Source organism: Nerophis lumbriciformis, linkage group LG12 (assembly GCF_033978685.3).
Source record: "Nerophis lumbriciformis linkage group LG12, RoL_Nlum_v2.1, whole genome shotgun sequence".
Taxonomy (NCBI): domain Eukaryota; kingdom Metazoa; phylum Chordata; class Actinopteri; order Syngnathiformes; family Syngnathidae; genus Nerophis; species Nerophis lumbriciformis.
In genome coordinates this window covers 6885832-6910328 of record NC_084559.2, presented here as the reverse complement: position 1 = coordinate 6910328, position 24497 = coordinate 6885832, and the positions used below count along the sequence as shown (strand labels likewise).

Here is a 24497-nt window from a genome sequence, read left to right as displayed (position 1 = left end):
TATTATGCATTTTCGGCAGGTGCGACTTATACTCAGGTGCGGCTTATACTCCGAAAAATACAGTACACCTTTATTTATAAACTGCAACATGTACAAACAGCTGAGAAACAATAATCAAAATAAGTATGGTGTTAGTATGCTGTTTTTTTTTCTTCAATAAAATACTGGAAAGGATAGAAATGTAGTTTCTCTCTTTTATCCGATTATTAATCGATTAATCGAAGTAATAATCGGCAGATTAATCGATTATCAAATTAGTTGTTAGTTGCAGCCCTAGAAACTACATCCTGGGAGAGTCACATGACAACCTCTCTAACATGTTTCCACTTAGGGACTGAACTATAAAGCAAGCCAAAGTTGTACAGGACATATTTTACGACATTCGAAGTGTTCTAAGTGGGTTCTTACGGGCCAGAAGGAACTCAAAGTGTTAATGTTGAGTGCTGAAGCCGTGAGGATGGAGGTAGTTTGTAGATGTGTTGTCAAAATCAACACATCTTTGTAATGATATGAAATATGAAGAAGTTGCAGTTGAGGAACAAATGCAGCAATGTTGTGGTTTCTCTTTGTTCTCACGTCCCATGTAAACATTTTTGAGGATTTGGTTAGCTGGGAAAATGTTCAAAATAAAAAAAGGACGGCGTCGTGTCAGCAAAAATGAACATGCATGAGAGCAGGCGTGTCCAAGTCTTTTCCAGAAAAAGTTGCCGTACAGAAAAATGAAATGATGTTTGGGGGTCACTTTAGGACTTTAAAGATGCTGACATTATTCCAATCCAATCACTAAGCAATTTGGACAATATTTCATTGGTGCAATATATTAGAGCTTTGGAAATGTTGAAAACTAATCCACCCTGAAAATGTTTGGAGAGCAACATTCCAATCCTCCCTTTAATGAAACATGTCCACCAGCAAAGACTAAAGTGCTGCAGAGAACTTTATTCTTTTTCGATTGATTATTGCATCCGTCAATTTACTGTACTTCTGTTCTGCTTTTGTTGGAAAACGGGATACACAGAGCTTTAGTTGTACATATTAGCTTCAAAGTCCCCCCCCCCAAAAAAATCTGAAAATGACAAAGTGCTTGAGTGCTGATGATAAAAGATACAGTCGTGCTTATACGTTTACATACCTTGGGAGAATTGATGATTTCTTGGCACATTCTTCAGAGTATAACACAAAAACCTTTCTCCCACTCATGCTTAATGGTTGTGTGAAGCTATTTATTGGCAAACAACTTTGTTTACTCTTTTTTTAAATCAAAATGATTTGAAGAAAAATGGGCTGCATGGTCGAGTCCGCCAGAAGAAAGCCATCACTCCAAATTACTTTGTTCCAGAAGTTTTTGAGGCTTGTCTCTGTGCTGTTTGGCGTAATGTAAGCGAGATACTTTGTGACATTCTTCTGGTGACTCGACCATGCAGCCCATTTTTCTTCACGCGCCTCCTTATTGTGCATCTTGAAACAGCCACACCACAATTTTTCAGAGAGTCCTGTATTTCAGCTGAAGTTTCACACAATTTTCTTGGCAGTTGTGGCTGAAATGTTTGCTTGTCTACCTGAATCCCTCATTTTCCACTTAATCAGCGTTTGAACGCTGCTGATTGGCATTCTCAATTCCTCGGATATCTTTTTATACCCCTTTCCTGTTTTATGCAGTTCAATTATCTTTTCTCGCAATTCTTTTGCCTTCCGCATGACTCAGAATCCAGAAACATCTGTGCAGCACTGGATGAAAGATGCAATGGTCTGTCAGAAGCCCAGAAACTCACTGACCTTTTATACACACACATTCATTACAAACAAACAGGTCACAGGTGAGGATTGGAACCTTGATTAGCCATTTAAACCTGTTTGTGCATGGTATCAGATCAAAGTCACTGGGGTATGTAAACTTTTGATCAGGGTCATTTGGGTACTTTATTTTGTCATTTTGATTTAAAAAGAGTTAACACAGTTGTTTGCCAATAAGTAGCTTCACACAACCATTAAGCATGAGTGGAAGGAAGGTTTTTTTGTGTTATCATTCATATTCTCTGAAGAATGGCCAAGAAATGATAAATTCTCCCAGGGTATGTAAACTTATGAGCACGACTGTATATTGATGGCTGGTGACATTTATGACGTGCTGAATAAAGCCATCAAATGAACAGCTTTGACTTCACGGCGGTGTTTCCATTGGCACACTTCATGGCATCCTAAACACTTATTAACCTAAATGCAGTGCACTGTCCGTACAGTTGCACTCAACACGCCCCTCGGTGGTGAGCGCGCAGCAATGCACCCTCACTCACCACCCTGGGTAGTCAACATCTTGGCGCCGTAGCGACTGAAATTCACGACTTACAAGGAGAGACCAACGAAAAGAGGAAAGGAGTAAATATCGTGATAGTCGACTCCAGTAAGTGCAAAACGGCAGTAATTGACTTAGGACAGCAGGTAGTGATTCTACCTTAATTGCATTTTGTGCGTTATTCCTTTAATTAGACCACTTCATCTCTGCTCATTCTCTCCAATTCAACCAAGCACTACAACCTCGAAGCTTTGTCTAATTACACTTCGGCCAATCATCGTCATTTCTAACAACGGCTCGTCCCTGAGTAGCGCTCGAACGTGTCAACTGGCTAACCAATCAAACGCCTCTAAAATTGCTCATCGTCTCTCATTGGCTTAGTTTCCTCCACTTCATGCGAGCAGTAGCGGGGTGGGGGGGCTATTTCTGACACACTGCTTCTGGTCTTTTTGAGGTTTTTCCTCCCTCGTCCTGGAGGCGCTCCCGAGAGAAAGTCTCCATGGAAGATTGTCCGTGTGCCCCAGACCTAAAACCACTACTGAAAATAACACTACGCTGTCAACATTCATGCTCTCAGCAATTAAGTACACAGTGTGCATAGTAAACTTGTTGAAGTCATAGTATACTTGTTGAAGTCATAGTATACTTGTTGAAGTCATAGTATACTTGTTGAAGTCACAGTATATATATTGAAGTCATACTATTCTTGTTGAGGTCATAGTATATTTTTTGAGGTTTTGAGTGTACTATGTGTTCAATAAATATACTATGACATAAAGTATTATGTCATAGTATATTTATTGAACTTGTAGAAGTCATAATTCTCCTTATTGAAGTCATTGTATATTGTTGACGTCATAGTATACTTGTTGAAGTCAAGTATGTTGAAGTCATGCTATTGTTGTCTTTATTGAAGTCATTGTATATTGTTTAAGTCAAAACATATTTATTGAAATCATAGTATACTTGTTTAAGTCATATAGTTATTGAAATCATAGTATACTTGTTTAAGTCATAGTATAGTTATTGAAATCATCGTGTACTTGTTTAAGTCATAGTATAGTTATTGAAATCATAGTATACTTGTTTAAGTCATAGTATAGTTATTGAAATCATTGTATATTGTTTAAGTCAAAACATATTTATTAAAATCATAGTATACTTGTTTAAGTCATAGTATAGTTATTGAAATCATAGTATACTTGTTTAAGTCATAGTATAGTTATTGAAATCATATTATACTTGTTTAAGTCAGAGTATAGTTATTGAAATCATAGTATACTTGTTTAAGTCAGAGTATAGTTATTGAAATCATAGTATACTTGTTTTAGTCATAGTATAGTTATTGAAATCATAGTATACTTGTTTAAGTCATAGTATACTTTTTGAAGTAGTTGTACATTGTTGAAGTAATAGAATACACATTGCAGTCATTGTATACTTGTTGAAGTCAAGGTAAAATTATTGAAGCAATAGTGTACTTGTTGAAGTCAGTATACTTTTTGAAGTAGTTGTATATCGTTGATGTCATAATATACTTGTTGAAGTCGCAGTATAAATATTGAAGTCATACTATTGTTGTTGAAGTCATAGTATATTTTTTGAGGTTTTGAGTGTACTATGACTTCAATAAATATACTATGACAAAGTATTATGTCATAGTATATTTATTGAAGTCATACTACACTTATTGAAGTCATAATTTTCTTTAAGTCATTGTACATTGTTTAGGTCAAAACATACTTATTGAAATCATAGTATACTTGTTTAGGTCATAGTATAGTTATTGAAATCATAGTATACTTGTTTAAGTCATAGTATAGTTATTGAAATCATCGTATACTTGTTTAAGTCATAGTATAGTTATTGAAATCATAGTATACTTGTTTAAGTCATAGTATAGTTATTGAAATCATAGTATACTTGTTTAAGTCATAGTATAGTTATTGAAATCATCGTGTACTTGTTTAAGTCATAGTATTGTTATTGAAATGATAGTATACTTGTTTAAGTCATAGTAAAGTTATTGAAATCATAGTATACTTGTTTAAGTCATAGTATTGTTATTGAAATGATAGTATACTTGTTTAAGTCATAGTATACTTTTTGAAGCAGTTGTACATTGTTGAAGTAATAGAACACACATTGCAGTCATTGTATACTTGTTGAAGTCAAGGTAAAATGATTGAAGCAATAGTGTACTTGTTGAAGTCATAGTATACTTTTTGAAGTACCGGTAGTTGTATATTGTTGATGTCATAATATACTTGTTGAAGTCGCAGTATAAATATTGAAGTTATACTATTGTTGTTGAAGTCATAGTATATATTTTGAGGTTTTGAGTGTACTATGACTTCAATAAATATACTATGACAAAGTATTATGTCATAGTATATTTATTGAAGTTATACTACACTTATTGAAGTCATAATTTTCTTTAAGTCATTGTACATTGTTTAGGTCAAAATATACTTATTGAAATCATAGTATACTTGTTGAAGTCATAATATACTTATTGAAGTCACAGTATACTTGTTGAAGTCATAATATACTTATTGAAGTCATAGTATGCTTATTAAAAGTCATTGTATATTGTTGATGTCATAATATACTTATTGAAGTCACAGTATACTTGTTGAAGTCATAATATACTTATTGAAGTCATAGTATGCTTGTTGAAGTCACAGTATATATATTGAAGTCATACTATTCTTGTTGAAGTTATAGTATTTTTTTTGACGTTTTGAGTGTACTATGGCTTCAACAAATATACTATGACATAAAGTATTATGTCATAGTATATTTATTGAAGTCATACTACACTTATTGAAGTCATAATTTTCATTATTGAAGTCATTGTATATTGTTTAATTCAAAACATTAATTGAAATCATAGTATACTTGTTTAAGTCATAGTATAGTTATTGAAATCATAGTATACTTGTTTAAGTCATAGTATAGTTATTGAAATCATAGTATACTTGTTTAAGTCATAGTATAGTTATTGAAGTCGTTGTATATTGTTGAAGTCGTAGAAAACACATTGCAGTCATTGTATACTTGTTGAAGTCAAGGTAAAATTATTGAAGCAATAGTGTACTTGTTGAAGTCATAGTATATAGTTGATGTCATAATATACTTATTGAAGTCACAGTATACTTGTTGAAGTCCTAGTATACTTGTTGAAGTCCTAGTATACTTATTGAAGTCATAATATACTTGTTGAAGTGTGCGAATGGAAACAGAGCGTGCCAAGAAGATGCTACCATGTTAACATTCTGTGTTTCCAAGCTGCTCTAACATGTCCACTGTGTGGGCGAGGAGAGACAATTAAAGTGTTGCCTCCCACAGCAGGGGCCCTCAACATTGTTTGCACCAGGGACCGCTTTAATGTAGCATTGTCATCACAGACCACACTTCATTACCACAGACCGGCCTTCATTACCGCAGACCGGCCTTCATTACCACAGACCGGAATTCATTAACACAGACCACACTCCCACGCGTGGCAGACAAATACTGCAAAAATAATAATAATAAAATACAACTCACCATAACGCTGAATTAGTGGGAGCTTATTTCTTTGTGATGAGATGTCCCCAGCAGGTTTATTGTTTGTACTGTATATGTTATATACCATCAACCTGCCTCTATATATTATATACCATCAACCTGCCTCTATATATTATATACCATCAACCTGCCTCTATATACAAACCCTGTTTCCATATGAGTTGGGAAATTGTGTTAGATGTAAATATAAATGGAATACAATGATTTGCAAATCCCTTTCAAGCCATATTCAATTGAATGCACTACAAAGACAACATATTTGATGTTCAAACTCAACTCAAATAATAATTAACTTAGAATTTCATGGCTGCAACACGTGACAAAGTAGTTGGGAAAGGGCATGTTCACCACTGTGTTACATCACCTTTTCTTTTAACAAGACTCAATAAACGATTGGGAACATTTTTTAAGCTTCACATGTGGAATTCTTTCCCATTCTTGCTTGATGTACAGCTTAAGTTGTTCAACAGTCCGGGGGTCTCCGTTGTGGTATTTTAGGCTTCATAATGCGCCACACATTTTTAAATGGGAGACAGGTCTGGACTACAGGCAGGCCAGTCTAGTACCCGCACTCTTTTACTATGAAGCCACGTTGATGTAACACGTGGCTTGGCATTGTCTTGCTGAAATAAGCAGGGGCGTCCATGGTAACGTTGCTTGGATGGCAACATATGTTGCTCCAAAACCTGTATGTACCTTTCAGCATTAATGGCGCCTTCACAGATGTGTAAGTTACCCATGTCTTGGGCACTAATACACCCCCATACCATCACAGATGCTGGCTTTTCAACTTTGCGCCTATAACAATCCGGATGGTTCTTTTCCTCTTTGGTCCGGAGGACACGACGTCCACAGTTTCCAAAAACAATTTGAAATGTGGACTCGACAGACCACAGAACACTTTTCCAGTTTGTCCATCTTAGATGAGCTCAGGCCCAGCGAAGCCGACGGCGTTTCTGGGTGTTGTTGATAAACGGTTTTCGCCTTGCATAGGAGAGTTTTAACTTGCACTTACAGATGTAGCGACCAACTGTAGTTACTGACAGCGGGTTTCTGAAGTGTTCCTGAGCCCATGTGGTGATATCCTTTACACACTGATGTCGCTTGTTGATGCAGTACAGCCTGAGGGATCGAAGGTCACGGGCTTAGCTGCTTACGTGCAGTGATTTTTCCAGATTCTCTGAACCCTTTGATGATATTACGGACCGTAGATGGTGAAATCCCTAAATTCCTTGCAATAGCTGGTTGAGAGAGGTTTTTCTTAAACTGTTCAACAATTTGCTCACGCATTTGTTGACAAAGTGGTGACCCTCGCCCCATCCTTGTTTGTGAATGATTGAGCATTTCATGGAATCTACTTTTATACCCAATCATGGCACCCACCTGTTCCCAATTTGCCTGTTCATCTGTGGGATGTTCCAAATAAGTGTTTGATGAGCATTCCTCAACTTTATCAGTATTTATTGCCACCTTTCCCAACTTCTTTGTCACGTGTTGTTGGCATCAAATTCTAAAGTTAATGATTATTTGCAAAACAATTTTTTTTATCAGTTTGAACATCAAATATGTTGTCTTTGTAGCATATTCAACTGAATATAGGTTGAAAATGATTTGCAAATCATTGTATTCCGTTTATATTTACATCTAACACAATTTCCCAACTCATATGGAAACGGGGTTTGTATTATACACCATCAACCTGCATGTATATATTACAGGTAAAAGCCAGTAAATTAGAATATTTTGAAAAACTTGATTTATTTCAGTAATTGCATTCAAAAGGTGTAACTTGTACATTATATTTATTCATTGCACACAGACTGATGCATTCAAATGTTTATTTCATTTAATTTTGATGATTTGAAGTGGCAACAAATGAAAATCCAAAATTCCGTGTCACAAAATTAGAATATTACTTAAGGCTAATACAAAAAAGGGATTTTTAGAAATGTTGGCCAACTGAAAAGTATGAAAATGAAAAATATGAGCATGTACAATACTCAATACTTGGTTGGAGCTCCTTTTGCCTCAATTACTGCGTTAATGCGGCGTGGCATGGAGTCGATGAGTTTCTGGCACTGCTCAGGTGTTATGAGAGCCCAGGTTGCTCTGATAGTGGCCTTCAACTCTTCTGCGTTTTTGGGTCTGGCATTCTGCATCTTCCTTTTCACAATACCCCACAGATTTTCTATGGGGCTAAGGTCAGGGGAGTTGGCGGGCCAATTTAGAACAGAAATACCATGGTCCGTAAACCAGGCACGGGTAGATTTTGCGCTGTGTGCAGGCGCCAAGTCCTGTTGGAACTTGAAATCTCCATCTCCATAGAGCAGGTCAGCAGCAGGAAGCATGAAGTGCTCTAAAACTTGCTGGTAGACGGCTGCGTTGACCCTGGATCTCAGGAAACAGAGTGGACCGACACCAGCAGATGACATAGCACCCCAAACCATCACTGATGGTGGAAACTTTACACTAGACTTCAGGCAACGTGGATCCTGTGCCTCTCCTGTCTTCCTCCAGACTCTGGGACCTCGATTTCCAAAGGAAATGCAAAATTTGCATGGTTGGGTGATGGTTTGGGGTGCCATGTCATCTGCTGGTGTCGGTCCACTCTGTTTCCTGAGATCCAGGGTCAACGCAGCCGTCTACCAGCAAGTTTTAGAGCACTTCATGCTTCCTGCTGCTGACCTGCTCTATGGAGATGGAGATTTCAAGTTCCAACAGGACTTGGCGCCTGCACACAGCGCAAAATCTACCCGTGCCTGGTTTACGGACCATGGTATTTCTGTTCTAAATTGGCCCGCCAACTCCCCTGACCTTAGCCCCATAGAAAATCTGTGGGGTATTGTGAAAAGGAAGATGCAGAATGCCAGACCCAAAAACGCAGAAGAGTTGAAGGCCACTATCAGAGCAACCTGGGCTCTCATAACACCTGAGCAGTGCCAGAAACTCATCGACTCCATGCCACGCCGCATTAACGCAGTAATTGAGGCAAAAGGAGCTCCAACCAAGTATTGAGTATTGTACATGCTCAAATTTTTCATTTTCATACTTTTCAGTTGGCCAACATTTCTAAAAATCCCTTTTTTGTATTAGCCTTAAGTAATATTCTAATTTTGTGACACACGGAATTTTGGATTTTCATTTGTTGCCACTTCAAATCATCAAAATTAAATGAACTAAACATTTGAATGCATCAGTCTGTGTGCAATGAATAAATATAATGTACAAGTTACACCTTTTGAATGCAATTACTGAAATAAATCAAGTTTTTCAAAATATTCTAATTTACTGGCTTTTACCTGTATATACCATCAACCTGCTGGGGACTGCAGATGGTGTTTAGCCATTAACATGTTATGTTCATGAATGTGCATTGTTCCATGTAACAAAGATCTAACAAATGGTGTATTTTCATGTATTCATGTATGACCAAACTGATTGGTGTGTCGTGGGACTGGCAAAAGTTAAATTGGAGAAAACGAGCTCATTAACAAATATTGAAATGTTTCTCGGTAGCAAATGCGTGGCAGAACAGTAGCGGTCCCTGGGCCGGCGGTTGGGGACCCCTGTCCTACAGAGCTGGCAGGAAGAAGCAATGGATCATTTAGGCACTACAAGGAAAACTTTCCTCAGTGGAAACCACATCAAGTCCTTACTTCAAAATCAAGTTGTTACCATTTCACTGTGAAGGAATAACCCCAATCAGACAGGGTGTGTGTGTGTGTGTTTGGGTGGTCTTTACACCTGTGCTGTCACGCCGCTCCCTTCTTCGGCGGGCCCTGGCCTGGCTTTTCTTTTGTCTCCTTAATTCTTTTTGAAAAAAGAAAAGAGTCTTCTGTCCCTGTCGGAGATGCGGAGAGCTCGTCTGGAGGACTGAGCGCTGTGAGCCCTCGACGACCCCGAGGGGTGAGGAGACCGCCACTCGTCCTGGTGCTTGTCCATCAACTGCTGGTCAATCACTCTGTGCATGTCATCCTGCAGGAGGACAACAATTTAAGTCAATTTGAGTTTACGTCCTTTTTTTGTACATTATCAATACATCATATATTGATACTGTCTGATGTCCAAGTGTGTGTAGTTGTACACAAATTTGCAATTTTAAACATCCTAAAATGTGTCCTATGCAGCTTTTTTGGTTAAGGTCTGGACTACAGGCAGGCCAGTCTAGTACCCGCAACGCTGTTGTAACACGTGGCTTGGCATTGTCTGGCTGAAATAAGCAGGGGCGTCCATGATAATGTTGCTTGGATGGCAGCATATGTTGCTCCAAAACCTGTATGTACCTTTCCGCATTAATGGTGCCGTATATTGTGACATATTTGTCACAATAGCAACAATGCGAATAAGCCACTCAATATTTTTCAAGTACCGTATTCTTTGGACTATAAGTCGCAGTTTTTTTCATAGTTTGGCCGGGCTCCAGTGCGATTTATGTATGTTTTTTTCCTTCTTTATTATGCATTTTCGGCAGGTGCAACTTATACTCCGAAAAATACGGTTCTCAACTTACGAATATTTTAAGATGTGCGCTGTCTCTCGGCTTTTTGTCTTCCACTTTCTCCGTGGTATATGCCCACAGTCGAAATAATGAGTGTGGGGCACACCTGGTGCATGGGAAGGTGGACAAACCTGACAGTCTGCCAACGAAACAGACTCTTGAATTCAATAAGAAGCTTCTTTTTCCCATAATGCTCCCAGTTTAGACTGTCATGTATCCGTAATATCTCAACTATTTACCGAACAAACGTAAACATTCCTTTATTATTTTCACGACAGTTTGTCTATTACTGCTTCCATAAACAACACAAGGTATCGGGATAATGCATTTATTGTGAATTGTTGACTTTTTCGTCATTAAATCATTTTATTGTTTTCTTTTGAAAATTACGGAATTAAGGGCGTTTACATATGCATATTGGGGAAATAAGGATGTGTTTATATGCAAATTATGATAGACACGCACGCGATAACCATTTGGCATTCAGCAACTCAAGAACAGCAAGTGGGAACAATTTGGGCGTTTAAGAACACGTCATGAATTTGAATGGACTCCTCTTAGGAAATCACTTAGGAAAAAAGATAAGAGGAAAAGTTAGGAACTTATTGCTGAATGGGGCCCAATATTTTCAGAGAGAAATCGTCTCAGCTTTAAGGAGATTTTTGTATTCACCAATGTTTTCTTAGCTGGGATTTGTTCGTAGGTAAGAACAAAATTTACGAGTGCTCCAGAGCAATCTTAAGGTGGCCTATTTGTTCTTAAGTGTGACAAGTTCCCTTACTTCTATTGTCTAATGTTAAATTAATATCATAGATGGATAGATAGATAGAGATAAGACAGACAGACATATAGCAAAATGAGCAGTATATAGACATTTCAAAATACTGTGGCGACTTGTCCAGGGTGTACCCCGCCTTCCGCCCGATTGTAGCTGAGATAGGCTCCAGTGCCCCCCGCGACCCCAAAGGGAATAAGCGGTAGAAAATGGATGGATGGATGGTGTTCATACGCACGCACACACATACACAATGGCAATGCTAGACCTATTTGCCCGAAGTGGCGAATATTTATTTGAACGCTTTAGGCTACCGAGAGCTGTCCCCCCTTTCTTAAACATACGTTTTGACATGATGTATTTCCCCTTCGCGGGATAATACGAATTTCTCTTCTGTAATCTGTTTGTGTTTTCTCCGTGTGTTTGATGTTCGGCTTTCCCGCCGGAATTGTGCCCTTATATGGGGAATCAAGGGTGTTTACCTATGAAAATTACGGAATTAAGGGCGTTTACATATGCATATTGGGGAAATAAGGGTGTGTTTATATGCAAATTATGATAGACACGCACGCGCTAACCATTTGGCATTCAGCAACTCAAGAACAGCAGGTAGGAAAAATTTGGGCGTTTAAGAACACGTCATGAATTTGAATGCACTCCTCTTAGGAAATCACTTAGGAAGAAAGATAAGAGGAAAAGTAAGGAACTTATTGCTGAACGGGGCCCAATATTTTCAGAGAGAAAATGGCTCAGCTTTAAGGAGATTTTTGTATTCACCAATGTTTTCTTAGCTGGGATTTGTTCGCAGGTAAGAACAAAATTTACGAGTGCTCCAGAGCACTCTTAGGGTGACCTATTTGTTCTTAAGTGTGACAAGTTCCCTTACTTCTATTGTCTAATGTTAAATGAATATCATAGATAGATAGATAGAGATAAAACAGACAGACATATAGCAAAATGAGCAATATATAGACACACACACACACACACACACACACACACACACACACACACACACACACACACACACACACACACACACACGTACACAATGGCAATGCTAGACCTATTTGCCTGAAGTGACGGATATTTATTTGAACGCTTTAGACGAGAGCTGTCCCCCCGTTCTTAAACTTACGTTTTGACATTATGTATTTCCCCTTCGCGGGATAATACAAATTTCTCTTCTGTAATCTGTTTGTGTTTTCTCCGTGTGTTTGATGTTCGGCTTTCCCGCCGGAATTGTGCCCTTATTGGGGAAATAAGGGTGTGTTAATATGCAAATTATGATAGACACGCACGCGCTAACCATTTGGCATTCAGCAACTCAAGAACAGCAGGTGGGAACAATTTGGGCGTTTAAGAACACGTCATGAATTTGAATGGACTCCTCTTAGGAAATCACTTAGGAAAAAAGATATGAGGAAAAGTTAGGAACTTATTGCTGAATGGGGCCCAATATTTTCAGAGAGAAAATGGCTCAGCTTTAAGGAGATTTTTGTATTAACCAATGTTTTCTTAGCTGGGATTTGTTCGCAGGTAAGAACAAAATTTACGAGTGCTCCAGAGCAATCTTAGGGTGGCCTATTTGTTCTTAAGTGTGACAAGTTCCCTTACTTCTATTGTCTAATGTTAAATGATTATCATAGATAGAGATAAGACAGACAGACATATAGCAAAATGAGCAATATATAGACACACACACACACACACACACACACACACACACACACACACACACACACACACACACACACACACACACACACACGTACACAATGGCAATGCTAGACCTATTTGCCTGAAGTGGCGAATATTTATTTGAACGCTTTAGGCTACCGAGAGCTGTCCCCCCTTTCTTAAACTTACGTTTTGACATTATGTATTTCCTCTTCGCGGGATAATACGAATTTCTCTTCTGTAATCTGTTTGTGTTTTCTCCGTGTGTTTGATGTTTGGCTTTCCCGCCGGAATTGTGCCCTTATATGGGGAATTAAGGGTGTTTACCTATGAAAATTACGGAATTAAGGGCGTTTACATATGCATATTGGGGAAATAAGGGTGTGTTTATATGCAAATTATGATAGACACGCAAGCGCTAACCATTTGGCATTCAGCAACTCAAGAACAGCAGGTGGGAAAAATTTGGGCGTTTAAGAACACGTCATGAATTTGAATGCACTCCTCTTAGGAAGTCACTTAGGAAAAAAGATAAGAGGAAAAGTTAGGAACTTATTGCTGAATGGGGCCCAATATTTTCAGAGAGAAAATGGCTCAGCACGGCATAAAAAGGTTGGCGCAGATTGGAACGGCGGGATGGAGTCGCAACCAAATATGCCAGTGGAAATAAATCTGTAGCGGAAACGTTGCTACGGCAACATCACCGGGACACTCGCTGCACGACAGAAGTGACGTCACAGGTTATTACCGCAGGTAAATGATGTACCTGCGTACAAAGATACATTATTTGTAGTAAAAATGATCATTTCCAGACCACAAATGTTAGAATAATTGTATCTAAGTTATCACAAAAACTTTGTGTTGAAATGAGTTCCCAGCGAAAAGACCAAAAGCTGTCTTTGAAACCTACCAAGAAGGCTTGTAAAACTCCACTGTGTAAGGGGGGAAGCAACATGAAGGTGTTTGTTTTCTTTCATGTATTGTAATCAACAGAAAGATATTGTCTTGACCCAAGGACTACAAAGCAGAGAGAAGGCAGGATCTGCCCAACTTCCAGACGACCTCTTTTTGAACCTCCTTTTTCCACTGTTTTACGAACCTCTTTTTGAACTCTTTTACGACCTTTTCTGTGAACTGTTTACGACCTAATGACACTGTACAAGGGTACAGATGTCCAAGCGTCTCTCCTCAAATTGAGCCAAATTTAATTCTGTTTCTGTTTAATTCTTTGCTTCTTGTCTTGTTTAATAGATGTCATCAGTGTTTGAACCGGACAACAATGGTTGGGAATTTATTTACAATTGTATTTTTCGGAATATTGTACATCAATTCAGCACTTACGCAAAGTTGTAACGTGTTGCTGGGAGCATTGTGTATGTGTGAGATGTGATACAGCAGCAGGGCTGTACTAATGTTTACCTGCTGGGTAAAGAGCAGTTTTGGCGGTATTGTCTTTCTGTAGTACTGCTCGGTTTTGATTGGCAGCAATAAAAAGGCTGATTTGTGCACTCGTGACCCCCGTGGGCGTTATTTGTACTGCATGTATGTCCTGTACTGTACAAGATGGCGCCCAAAGTAGGCATGCACACGTTGGCAGACTTGGTTCCCTTGGCGAGATTTCATTTGCCACAAAACGGGACGGTGCAGCTGGGCTCACCTCTAAGGCAGGAAGGGGGAGGGCACCACGGGGTAGAGAGGGTGGTACAGAAGCTGAGAAAGGCCACTAGATCAGAAACCACAAGAGCCATACTGTAAAGAGCCCTGAGGATGCAAACTGTGGGCAGGGAGAAAGAGAGGAAAAAGCAGCTGGTTACAGAGGGAGGGAGGGTAGAGGAGGTGTGTAAAGAGAGCATGGCCAACTAAGCAACAAGACGCCAGAACTGCTACCAAGGACGTGTGCAGCTGTGCATGTAATTGCTGTCGTTTTTATGACAAAATAATAAGTCTATATAGCATTCTGAACATACTCCAGTTCATAAACTTACAATAAAACATGCTTTTATTTCTTGAAAGTAATAATAATAATAGATTTTATTTGTAAAAAAAACACTTTACATTGAAAAAAAAAACCTCAAAGTGCTACAGTGTATTAAAAAAAATAAAAAATAAAAAGATAATAAAATAAAAATAAAAACTAGGACAGCCAAATAGCTAAAACTAGTATGCATATATCTAAAAAAAAGTTGTTTTTTGAAAAAAATAAGGGTTTTTAAGCCTTTTTAAAAAGCATCCACAGTCTGTGGTGCCCTCAGGTGGTCAGGGAGAGCGTTCCACAGACTGGGAGCACTCTGCTGCAACATTCATGCAGTGTTTATTGACCAGCAGGAACTCAAACACACAACTGCGCAATAAACTTAAAAAAATACATAGAACGACCCCCAAAAAAACGTATCACCCTCATCTTGCCAAAATCTTCATTAGTTTTGGATCAACAATCACAGAGAAATTGTGACTTTTGTTAAGAATGTTTAGTTTGTTTAGTTTAGTTTTAAATAAACAGTTTTACATAAACAAACAGTTGTACATTCATATATTGACAATGTTACAGACCGAAAGGGTTTAGGCTGAAGTTGAGCACTTATTTCGCCTAACCCTATAAACAATCTCAAATACAAGATGAGCTTCCTAGAAATATAACATTTTCTTTACACAACATAAACACTGTTCAAATATATACCGTATTTTTTGGAGTATAAGTCGCTCCGGAGTATAAGTCGCACCGGCCGAAAATGCATAATAAAGAAGGAAAAAAAACATATATAAGTCGCATTTTTTGGGGAATTGCATTTGATAAAAGCCAACACCAAGAATAGACATTTGAAAGGCAATTTAAAATAAATAAAGAATAGTGAACAACAGGCTGAATAAGTGTACGTAATATGAGGCATAAATAACCAACTGAGAACGTGCCTGGTATGTTAACTTAACATATTATGGTAAGAGTCATTCAAATAACTATAACATATAGAACATGCTATACGTTTACCAAACAATCTGTCACTCCTAATCGCTAAATCCCATGAAATCTTATACGTCTAGTCTCTTACGTGAATGAGCTAAATAATATTATTTGATATTTTTGGATTTTTGGATTTCCGAACTCTAAATGGGTGAATTTTGGCGAATTAAACGCCTTTCTATTATTCGCTCTCGGAGCGATGACGTCACGTTGTGACGTCACATCGGGAAGCAATCCGCCATTTTCTCAAACACATTACAAACACCGAGTCAAATCAGCTCTGTTATTTTCAGTTTTTTCGACTGTTTTCCGTACCTTGGAGACATCATACCTCGTTGGTGTGTTGTCGGAGGGTGTAACACGAACAGGGACGGATTCAAGTTGCACCAGTGGCCCAAAGATGCGAAAGTGGCAAGAAATTGGACGTTTGTTCCGCACACTTTACCGACGAAAGCTATGCTATGACAGAGATGGCAAGAATGTGTGGATATCCTGTGACACTCAAAGCAGATGCATTTCCAACGATAAAGTCAAAGAAATCTGCGAGCGGATGAGGGTATGTCTACAGAATATATTAATTGATGAAAACTGGACTGTCTGCACTCTCAAAGTGCATGTTGTTGCCAAATGTATTTCATATGCTGTAAACCTAGTTCATAGTTGTTAGTTTCCTTTAATGCCAAACAAACACATACCAATCGTTGGTTAGAAGGCGATCGCCGAATTCGTCCTCGCTTTCTCCCGTGTCGCTGGCTGTCGTGTCGTTTTCGTCAGTTTCGCTTGCATACGGTTCAAACCGATATGGCTCAATAGCTTCAGTTTCTTCTTCAATTCCGTTTTCGCTACCTGCCTCCACACTACAACCATCCGTTTCAATACATGCGTAATCTGCTGAAATCCGAGTCTGAATCCGAGCTAATGTCGCTATAGCTTGCTGTTCTATCCGCCATGTTTGTTTGTATCGGCATCACTATGTGACGTCACAGAAAAATGGACGGGTGTTTATAACGATGGTTAAAATCAGGCACTTTGAAGCTTTTTTTAGGGATATTGCGTGATGGGTAAAATTTTGAAAAAAACTTCGAAAAATAAAATAAACCACTGGGAACTGATTTTTAATGGTTTTAACCCTTCTGAAATTGTGATAATGTTCCCCTTTAAAGTTGTTTATATGGCCACCCTCAGTGTGACCTGTATGGCTGTTGATCAAGTATGTCTTGCAGTCACGTACGTGTGTCTGTAGAAGCCGCATACATGTGACTGGGCCGGCACGCTGTTTGTATGGAGAAAAAGCGGACGTGATGACAGGTTGTGGAGGACACTAAAGGCAGTGCCTTTAAAGCACGCCCTCAATATTGTTGTCCGGGTGAAAATCGGGAGAAATTCGGGAGAATGGTTGCCCCGGGAGATTTTCGGTAGGGTCACTGAAATTCGGGAGTCTCTTGGAAAAATCGGGAGGGTTGGCAAGTATGGTTCTAAGGTCTGTCTGTATAGCGCTTTGAGTGTCCAAAAAAGCGCTATGTAAGTCTAATTCATTATTATTATTATTATTATTATAATACTTGAAAGTGATGTAAAAACCTTCCACAATTCTCCCGGGTGTTGCGGCCCCGTGCTGCACGACAGAGCATTTATACGGTTGACTACACAAAACTAACGAGGAAGCGCCACAAACGCATACTGTAGCACCAGCTCAAAGTCAGTAGCAGTCATGGCGCCCTGTAGTACCCTTTTGGCCATCCTCTCTGGGGACCAGCCGAGTGTGACCACACCCACACAGGAAGTGAGTCTTAGTACTATGTTTCTGACATGCATGCTAACAAGTTAACTGAGTGTGGAGGACTGGACGGGCGTTTATCTAAGCACCGCTATGATGCCACCTTTGACCCACCTGCCAGGCTTCCAGCTGCTGTGATAGGTTGAGCTTCTGTTGGATGGCGTCCAGAAGCTGACTATTTAAAGACATGATGTCTATTTTACACTTGGCCAGCTCCATCTCCACTGCCTTCTTCCTGTGCACACACACAAGACACGTATGAGAAGTGCGTCCTTTGGTTACACCTTTTATGCAAAGCCTGTAAATATTCACATTTCTTATATATGACCAATTATTGCTTTAAGCGTCATAAACATGTACTTATTGACTGAGCGGCCGCAAAATAAGGCAGAAAGGAATGGTCTAATCCAGAGGTTTTCAAAGTCTAACACTGTGGATGTCCCTGCATGGAGATAAACAACTCAACATTGAAATATTGTCATATTCTTCAGTACAGCTCCAGCACCCCCCGCGACCCCATTAGGGACAAGCAGTAGAAAATGGATGGATGGATATTCTTCAGTAAGAAAAAAAGTACTTTACATTAAAACCTCTAAAGCAGGGGTGTCAAACTCAAATACAGAGCGGGCCAAAATTTAAAACTGAACAAAGCCGCGGGCCAAGGTTGAACAAGTGAACCTTTTAATAGGCACCCAAACAAGTTTTGCATTGAACATTGAACAAGCAAGGCTTATATAACTTTATAGTGACATGCAAAATCGAGTTTCAAATAATAATAATAATTAAAGCTGCAAGCAGCGTTGGTCGGGCCCGCGTATTTGGCAGGTGCTAGTCCTAAGTGTCCCAATACTTTTGTCAAGTTTTAGTCCCAAGTGTCCCAATACGTTTGTCCAGTGGTAGTCCTAAGTGTCCCAATACTTTTGTCCAGTTTTCGTCCTAAGTGTCCCAATACTTTAGTCAAGTGTTAGTCCAAAGTGTCCCAATGCTTTTGTCCAGCTGTAGTCCTAAGTGTCCCAATACTTTTGTCAAGTTCTAGTCCTAAGTGTCCCAATACTTTTGTCCAGTGTAGGTGTCCCAATACTTTTGTCCAGTGGTAGTCCTAAGTGTCCCAATACTTTTGTCCAGTTTTAGTCCTAAGTGTCCCAATACTTTTGTCAAGTGGTAGTCCGAAGTGTCAAAATACTTTAGTCAAGTGTTAGTCCTAAGTGTCCCAATACTTTTGTCCAGTTGTAGTCCGAAGTTTCCCAATACTTATGTCAAGTTTTAGTCCTAAGTGTCCCAATACTTTTGTCAAGTGTTAATCCTAAGTGTCCCAATACGTTTGCCCAGTTTTAGTCCTAAGTGTCCCAAAACTTTTGTACAGATGTAGTCATAAGTGTCCCAATACTTTTGTCAAGTTGTAGTCCAAAGTGTCCCAATACTTTTGTCCAGTGTAAGTGTCCCAATACTTTTGTCCAGTGGTAGTCCTAAGTGTCCCAATACTTTTGTCTACTTTTAGTCGGAAGTGTCCCAATACTTTTGTCAAGTTGTAGTCCTAAGTGTCCCAGTACTTTTGTCCAGTGTAAGTGTCCCAAAACGTTTGTCCAGTTTTCGTCCTAAGTGTCCCAATACTTTTGTCAAGTTGTAGTCCTAAGTGTCCCAATACTTTTGTCCAGTGTAAGTGTCCCAATACTTTTGTCCAGTTTTCATCCTAAGTGTCCCAATACTTTTGTCCAGTGGTAATCATAAGTGTCCCAATACTTTTGTCAAGTTGTAGTCCTAAGTGTCCCAATACTTTTGTCCAGTGTAAGTGTCCCAATACTTTTGTCCAGTGTTCGTCATAAGTGTCCCAATACTTTTGTCCAGTGTTCGTCATAAGTGTCCCAATACTTTTGTCCAGTGGTAGGCATAAGTGTCCCAATACTTTTGTCAAGTTGTAGTCCCAGTACTTTTGTCCAGTTTTCGTCGTAAGTGTCCCAATACTTTTGTCCAGTGGTAGTCATAAGTGTCCCAATACTTTTGTCTACTTTTAGTCTGAAGTGTCCCAATACTTTTGTCTAGTGTATCTACCTTGTCTGCATTGTGTGGGCACGCTGGTGCTTCCTGCTTTTAAGCAGCCATCTTGAAAAAACAGCAGCGCAGCAGCATCAGCGCAGCGGTTCTTTGAAGGGTCGTAAAATCAAAACTGGAGCAGTTATGAAAACAATTTCGATAACTTTTAATCAGAAGGGTTCAATCTCTCTCCTGTGCTAGTTTGAAGCCGACACGACAAACGCGCTCAGAGGAGATAATGTTTGAAAAAAGGTGACCGATTTTTACAAAACTTTTGTTTTGAAGGGGGAATTGCGAAATTCCTGTAGATTTTAGCTGGGGGTTGTCAATATATGAAATGTAGGTCTAAGTAAGACCTACATAAAGGTTTTTGTTTCATGTCTTTAAGACGTTCCTACTGGAAGTTACAGGCAGTTTTGTCTGAATTTTCTTCCTAGGAGCAGTTGTGTCTGTGTTTTCTTCCTAGGGGGCGCTAGAGCGCAATTTAGAGTTTTGGGGTTGTTTTTTTTTTTTTTATTAGATCGCAATTTTTGCCAGTCCTGATGTGTGTGTTCAGATTGGTGAGTTTTGAAGCATGTTAAGGGGGTCAAATTACAGCTCAAAGAGGCAATAGTGACTGTTTTTACAAAACTTTTGTTTTGAAGGGGGAATTGCCAACTTCCTGTTGATTTTTGCTGAAGGATGTCAATGTATGAAATCTAGGTCTAAGTCAGTCCTACATAGAGGTGTTTCATGTCTCTACGACATCCCTACCAGAAGTTACAAGCAGTTTTGTCTGTGTTTTTTCCCAAGGGGCGCAAGAGCGCAATTTTGAGTTTTGGTTTTTTTTTTTATTATTAAATGGCAATTTTCGCCAGTCCTGATGTGTGTGTCAAATGTGGTGAGTTCTGAAGCATGTTAAGGGGGTCAAATTACAGCTCAAAGAGGCGGCGGAATAACAATAATAATAAAACTCACGAAATACAATAGGGTCCTCTGTCCCAAAGGGACATTGCGGTCCCTAATAATTAAAAAATATCAATGGCATATCAAATAAAATTTTAATAAAAATGTAATGCCTCTTTTCTATTTGCAGCCTTCTGAGGTAAATATCAAAATAAACTTTTTACACAGGCTAACAATAAATTAGAAAATAAAATAACAATGAATGAATCAAACATTCAAGCCTTGAAGTAGCAAGAGAAAGTGCATGGGTATTGAGTTGGGTGGGCGGGGTTTGGTGGTAGCGGGGGGTGTATATTGTAGCGTCCCGCAAGAGTTAGTGCTGCAAGGGGTTCTGGGTATTTGTTCTGTTGTGTTTATGTTGTGTTACGGTGCGGATGTTCTCCCGAAATGTGTTTGTCATTCTTGTTTGTTGTGGGTTCACAGTGTGGCGCATATTTGTAACAGTGTTAAAGTTGTTTATAAGGCCACCCTCAGTGTGACCTGTATGGCTGTTGACCAAGTATGCATTGCATTCACTTGTGTGTGTGTAAAAGCTACATATATTATGTGACTGGGCCGGCACGCTGTTTGTATGGAGGAAAAGCGGACGTGACGACAGGTTGAAGAGAACGCTAAAGGCAGTGCCTTTAAAGCACGCCCCCAATATTGTTGTCCGGGTGGAAATCAGGAGAAATTCAGGAGAATGGTTGCCCCGGGAGATTTTTGGGAGGGGTACTGAACTTCGGGAGTCTCCCGGGAGAATCGGGAGGGTTGGCAAGTATGAGTATTAGCGGTGAATGCGGTGTTATAGCGGCACCGCCGCTGTAAAATACCGGTAAAATACCGTTAATTTGACATTGCCTCAAGGGCCAAATGAAATTACACGGTGGGCCAAATTTGGCCCGCGGGCCACAGTTTGACACCCATGCTCTAAAGGCTTAGTGGCCACATGCGTGGACAGCACCTTTTAGCTCTTATTTCCAAAATTGTGTACACTACTGAATTGGGGTCTTATGACATATGGACACTTATACTGCCATCTGGTGGTGTCATAAGAGTATAACATACAATGGAATTTGGAGAAAAAAAAGTGTAAAAATAAGAATTAGCATGTCACTAAACATGAAGTACACGTTTGTGTACTTATGGACTAAGTACATCATATAAAAATATGATTCTTAGTTTTTATTCTAATTAGGGTCCAATAAGCCCAAATAGCAAAGAGAAATAAAAAAAAAAGCATGTAAACAAACAGCTCTGGCCTTAAGAGGATTTATTAATAATATTTTCTAAGTCTAACATTGTGACAATGAGCCTTCAATCATACTTTGTCACCCTCTGGTGGTCTTAAGTCATATCTGTCAATGTTTGCATTTGAGAATAGTGGAAATTCTTGTATTTTCCACATCATATTCACCAGCACTTTCCCCTGATGCAAGTCAAACGTTCCAACTTGGCTACCGGGAGCAAAACACCTGAGGTCATGTCTTATAAGATCGATAAAAATATTGGTTTTTAAAGAAATAAATAGAATGCCCAGGGGAAAAAAATGGTGGAATTTAACTGTACATTTTTCTTTATGTATTTGTTGAACACTTGGTCATCAAAAAGGGTTGCTCTATATACTATAAACATTTGTCTTAAAGGGGAACAACAAGAACCTTTCTTTGTTCCTCAAAGTACGAACCCCGTTTCCATATGAGTTGGGAAATTGTGTTAGATGTAAATATAAACGGAATACAATGATTTGCAAATCCTTTTCAACCCATATTCAATTGAATGCACTACAAAGACAAGATATTTGATTTTCAAACTCTTCAACTTTATTTATTTTTTGCAAATAATAATTAACTTAGAATTTCATGGCTGCAATACGTGCCAAAGTAGTTGGGAAAGGGCATGTTCACCACTGTGTTACATCAACTTTTCTTTTAACAACACTCAATAAACGTTTGGGAACTGAGGAGACACATTTTTTAAGCTTCTCGGGTGGAATTCTTTCCCATTCTTGCTTGATGTACAGCTTAAGTTCGGGGGTTTCCGTTGTGGTATTTTAGGCTTCATAATGCGCCACACATTTTCAATGGGAGACAGGTCTGGACTACAGGCAGGCCAGTCTAGTACCCGCACTCTTTTACTATGAAGCCACGTTGATGTAACACGTGGTTTGGCATTGTCTTGCTGAAATAAGCAGGGGCGACCATGGTAACGTTGCTTGGATGGTAACATATGTTGCTCCAAAACCTGTATGTATCTTTCAGCATTAAAGGCGCCTTCACAGATGTTTAAGTAACCCATGTTTTGGGCACTAATACACCCCCATACCATCACAGATGCTGGCTTTTCAACTTTGCGCCTATAACAATCCGGATGGTTATTTTCCTCTTTGGTCCGGAGGACACGACGTCCACAGTTTCCAAAAACAATTTGAAATGTGGACCCGTCAGACCACAGAACACTTTTCCACTTTGTATCAGTCCATCTTAGATGAGCTCGGGCCCAGCAAAGCCGACGGCGTTTCTGGGTGTTGTTGATAAACGGTTTTTTCCTTGCATAGGAGAGTTTTAACTTGCACTTACAGATGTAGCGACCAACTGTAATTACTGACAGTGGGTTTCTGAAGTGTTCCTGAGCCCATGTGGTGATATCCTTTACACACTGATGTCGCTTGTTGATGCAGTACAGCCTGAGGGATCGAAGGTCACGGGCTTAGCTGCTTACGTGCAGTGATTTCTCCAGATTCTCTGAACCCTTTGATTATATTACAGACCGTAGATGGTGAAATCCCTAAATTCCTTGCAATAGCTGGTTGAGAAAGGTTTTTCTTAAACTGTTCAACAATTTGCTCACGCATTTGTTGACAAAGTGGTGACCCTCGCCCCATCCTTGTTTGTGAATGACTGAGCATTTCATGGAATCTACTTTTATACCCAATCGTAGCACCCACCTGTTCCCAATTTGCCTGTTCACCTGTGGGATGTCCCAAATAAGTGTTTGATGAGCATTCCTCAACTTTATCTGTATTTATTGCCACTTTTCCCAACTTCTTTGTCACGTGTTGCTGGCATCAAATTCTAAAGTTAATGATTATTTGCAAAAAAAAAAAAAAAGTTTATCAGTTTGAACATCAAATATGTTGTCTTTGTAGCATATTCAACTGAATATGGGTTGAAAATGATTTGCAAATCATTGTATTCCGTTTATATTTACATCTAACACAATTTCCCAACTCATATGGAAACGGGGTTTGTACGTGTATAACATACATGTGTACTTAGTACCCTACTATAGGCATCTGAGTCATGGACAATACACTGCCGGAACCAACATCGCCTCAATGCATTTCACTTCCTGCCTTCGTTCATACTGGCCGTTTGTTGGAAGGACAACGTCACCAACTCACTCATACTACAGAAAACTCCAGTGACCTGTACACAACTCTTTGCCAATGTCACATTCATCGTATACCCAAACTCTTGTCGTATGGCCAACTAGCCAATGCTCTGCGCAAACAAGGACGTCCTCGCCTGTGTTTTAAAGACGTAATCAAGAGGGACCTGAAATATTTCTCCATCAACGTTGACAACTGGGAGGCTATCAAGAGGCATACGAGTCATTCTTGGAAGAGAGATGCTTCCAAGAATGCGACAGGAACAACCATAGTCATAGTAGTAGTAGTAGTAGTAGTAGTAGTAGTAGTAGTAGTAAAAGCAGGTTTGACTCATTGCTACTTTGTGTGTTGTTATGACTAATCATCTGAGCTGTTACAATGTTTATTTACTGACTACAATCATGAATAATGTATCATGTTACTCAGAGTTTGAATGATCTTACTTTGCAATGGCCTCATCTCTGTCTTTGATTGCACTCTGGAGCTGCTCGCTGGGCTCTCGGACCTCAGCCATGGTCCTCATCAGCTCAGTCTCCTCTTGGAGGGAACACATTTCTACTGAGAGCAGCGTCATCTGCATGTCCAATTGGGGAATG

The 24497-nt window shown here is 39.3% G+C and overlaps 1 protein-coding gene across 1 annotated transcript in view; it reads right to left on the bottom strand.

Annotated features, from left to right (window-relative positions):
- Positions 1–9181: 9181 nt before the first annotated feature.
- The window catches only part of LOC140679249 (BICD family-like cargo adapter 1), a 52514-nt gene continuing 37198 nt past the window's right edge, over positions 9182–24497 (bottom strand). The window contains exons 9-11 of the mRNA XM_072914272.1: positions 24345–24475; positions 17670–17790; positions 9182–9841 (exon numbers count right to left, since the gene is read on the bottom strand). Of these exons, the coding sequence (XP_072770373.1) occupies positions 9671–9841; positions 17670–17790; positions 24345–24475 (423 nt within the window). The 3' untranslated portion in view covers positions 9182–9670. The remainder of the gene's footprint in view (positions 9842–17669; positions 17791–24344; positions 24476–24497) is intronic.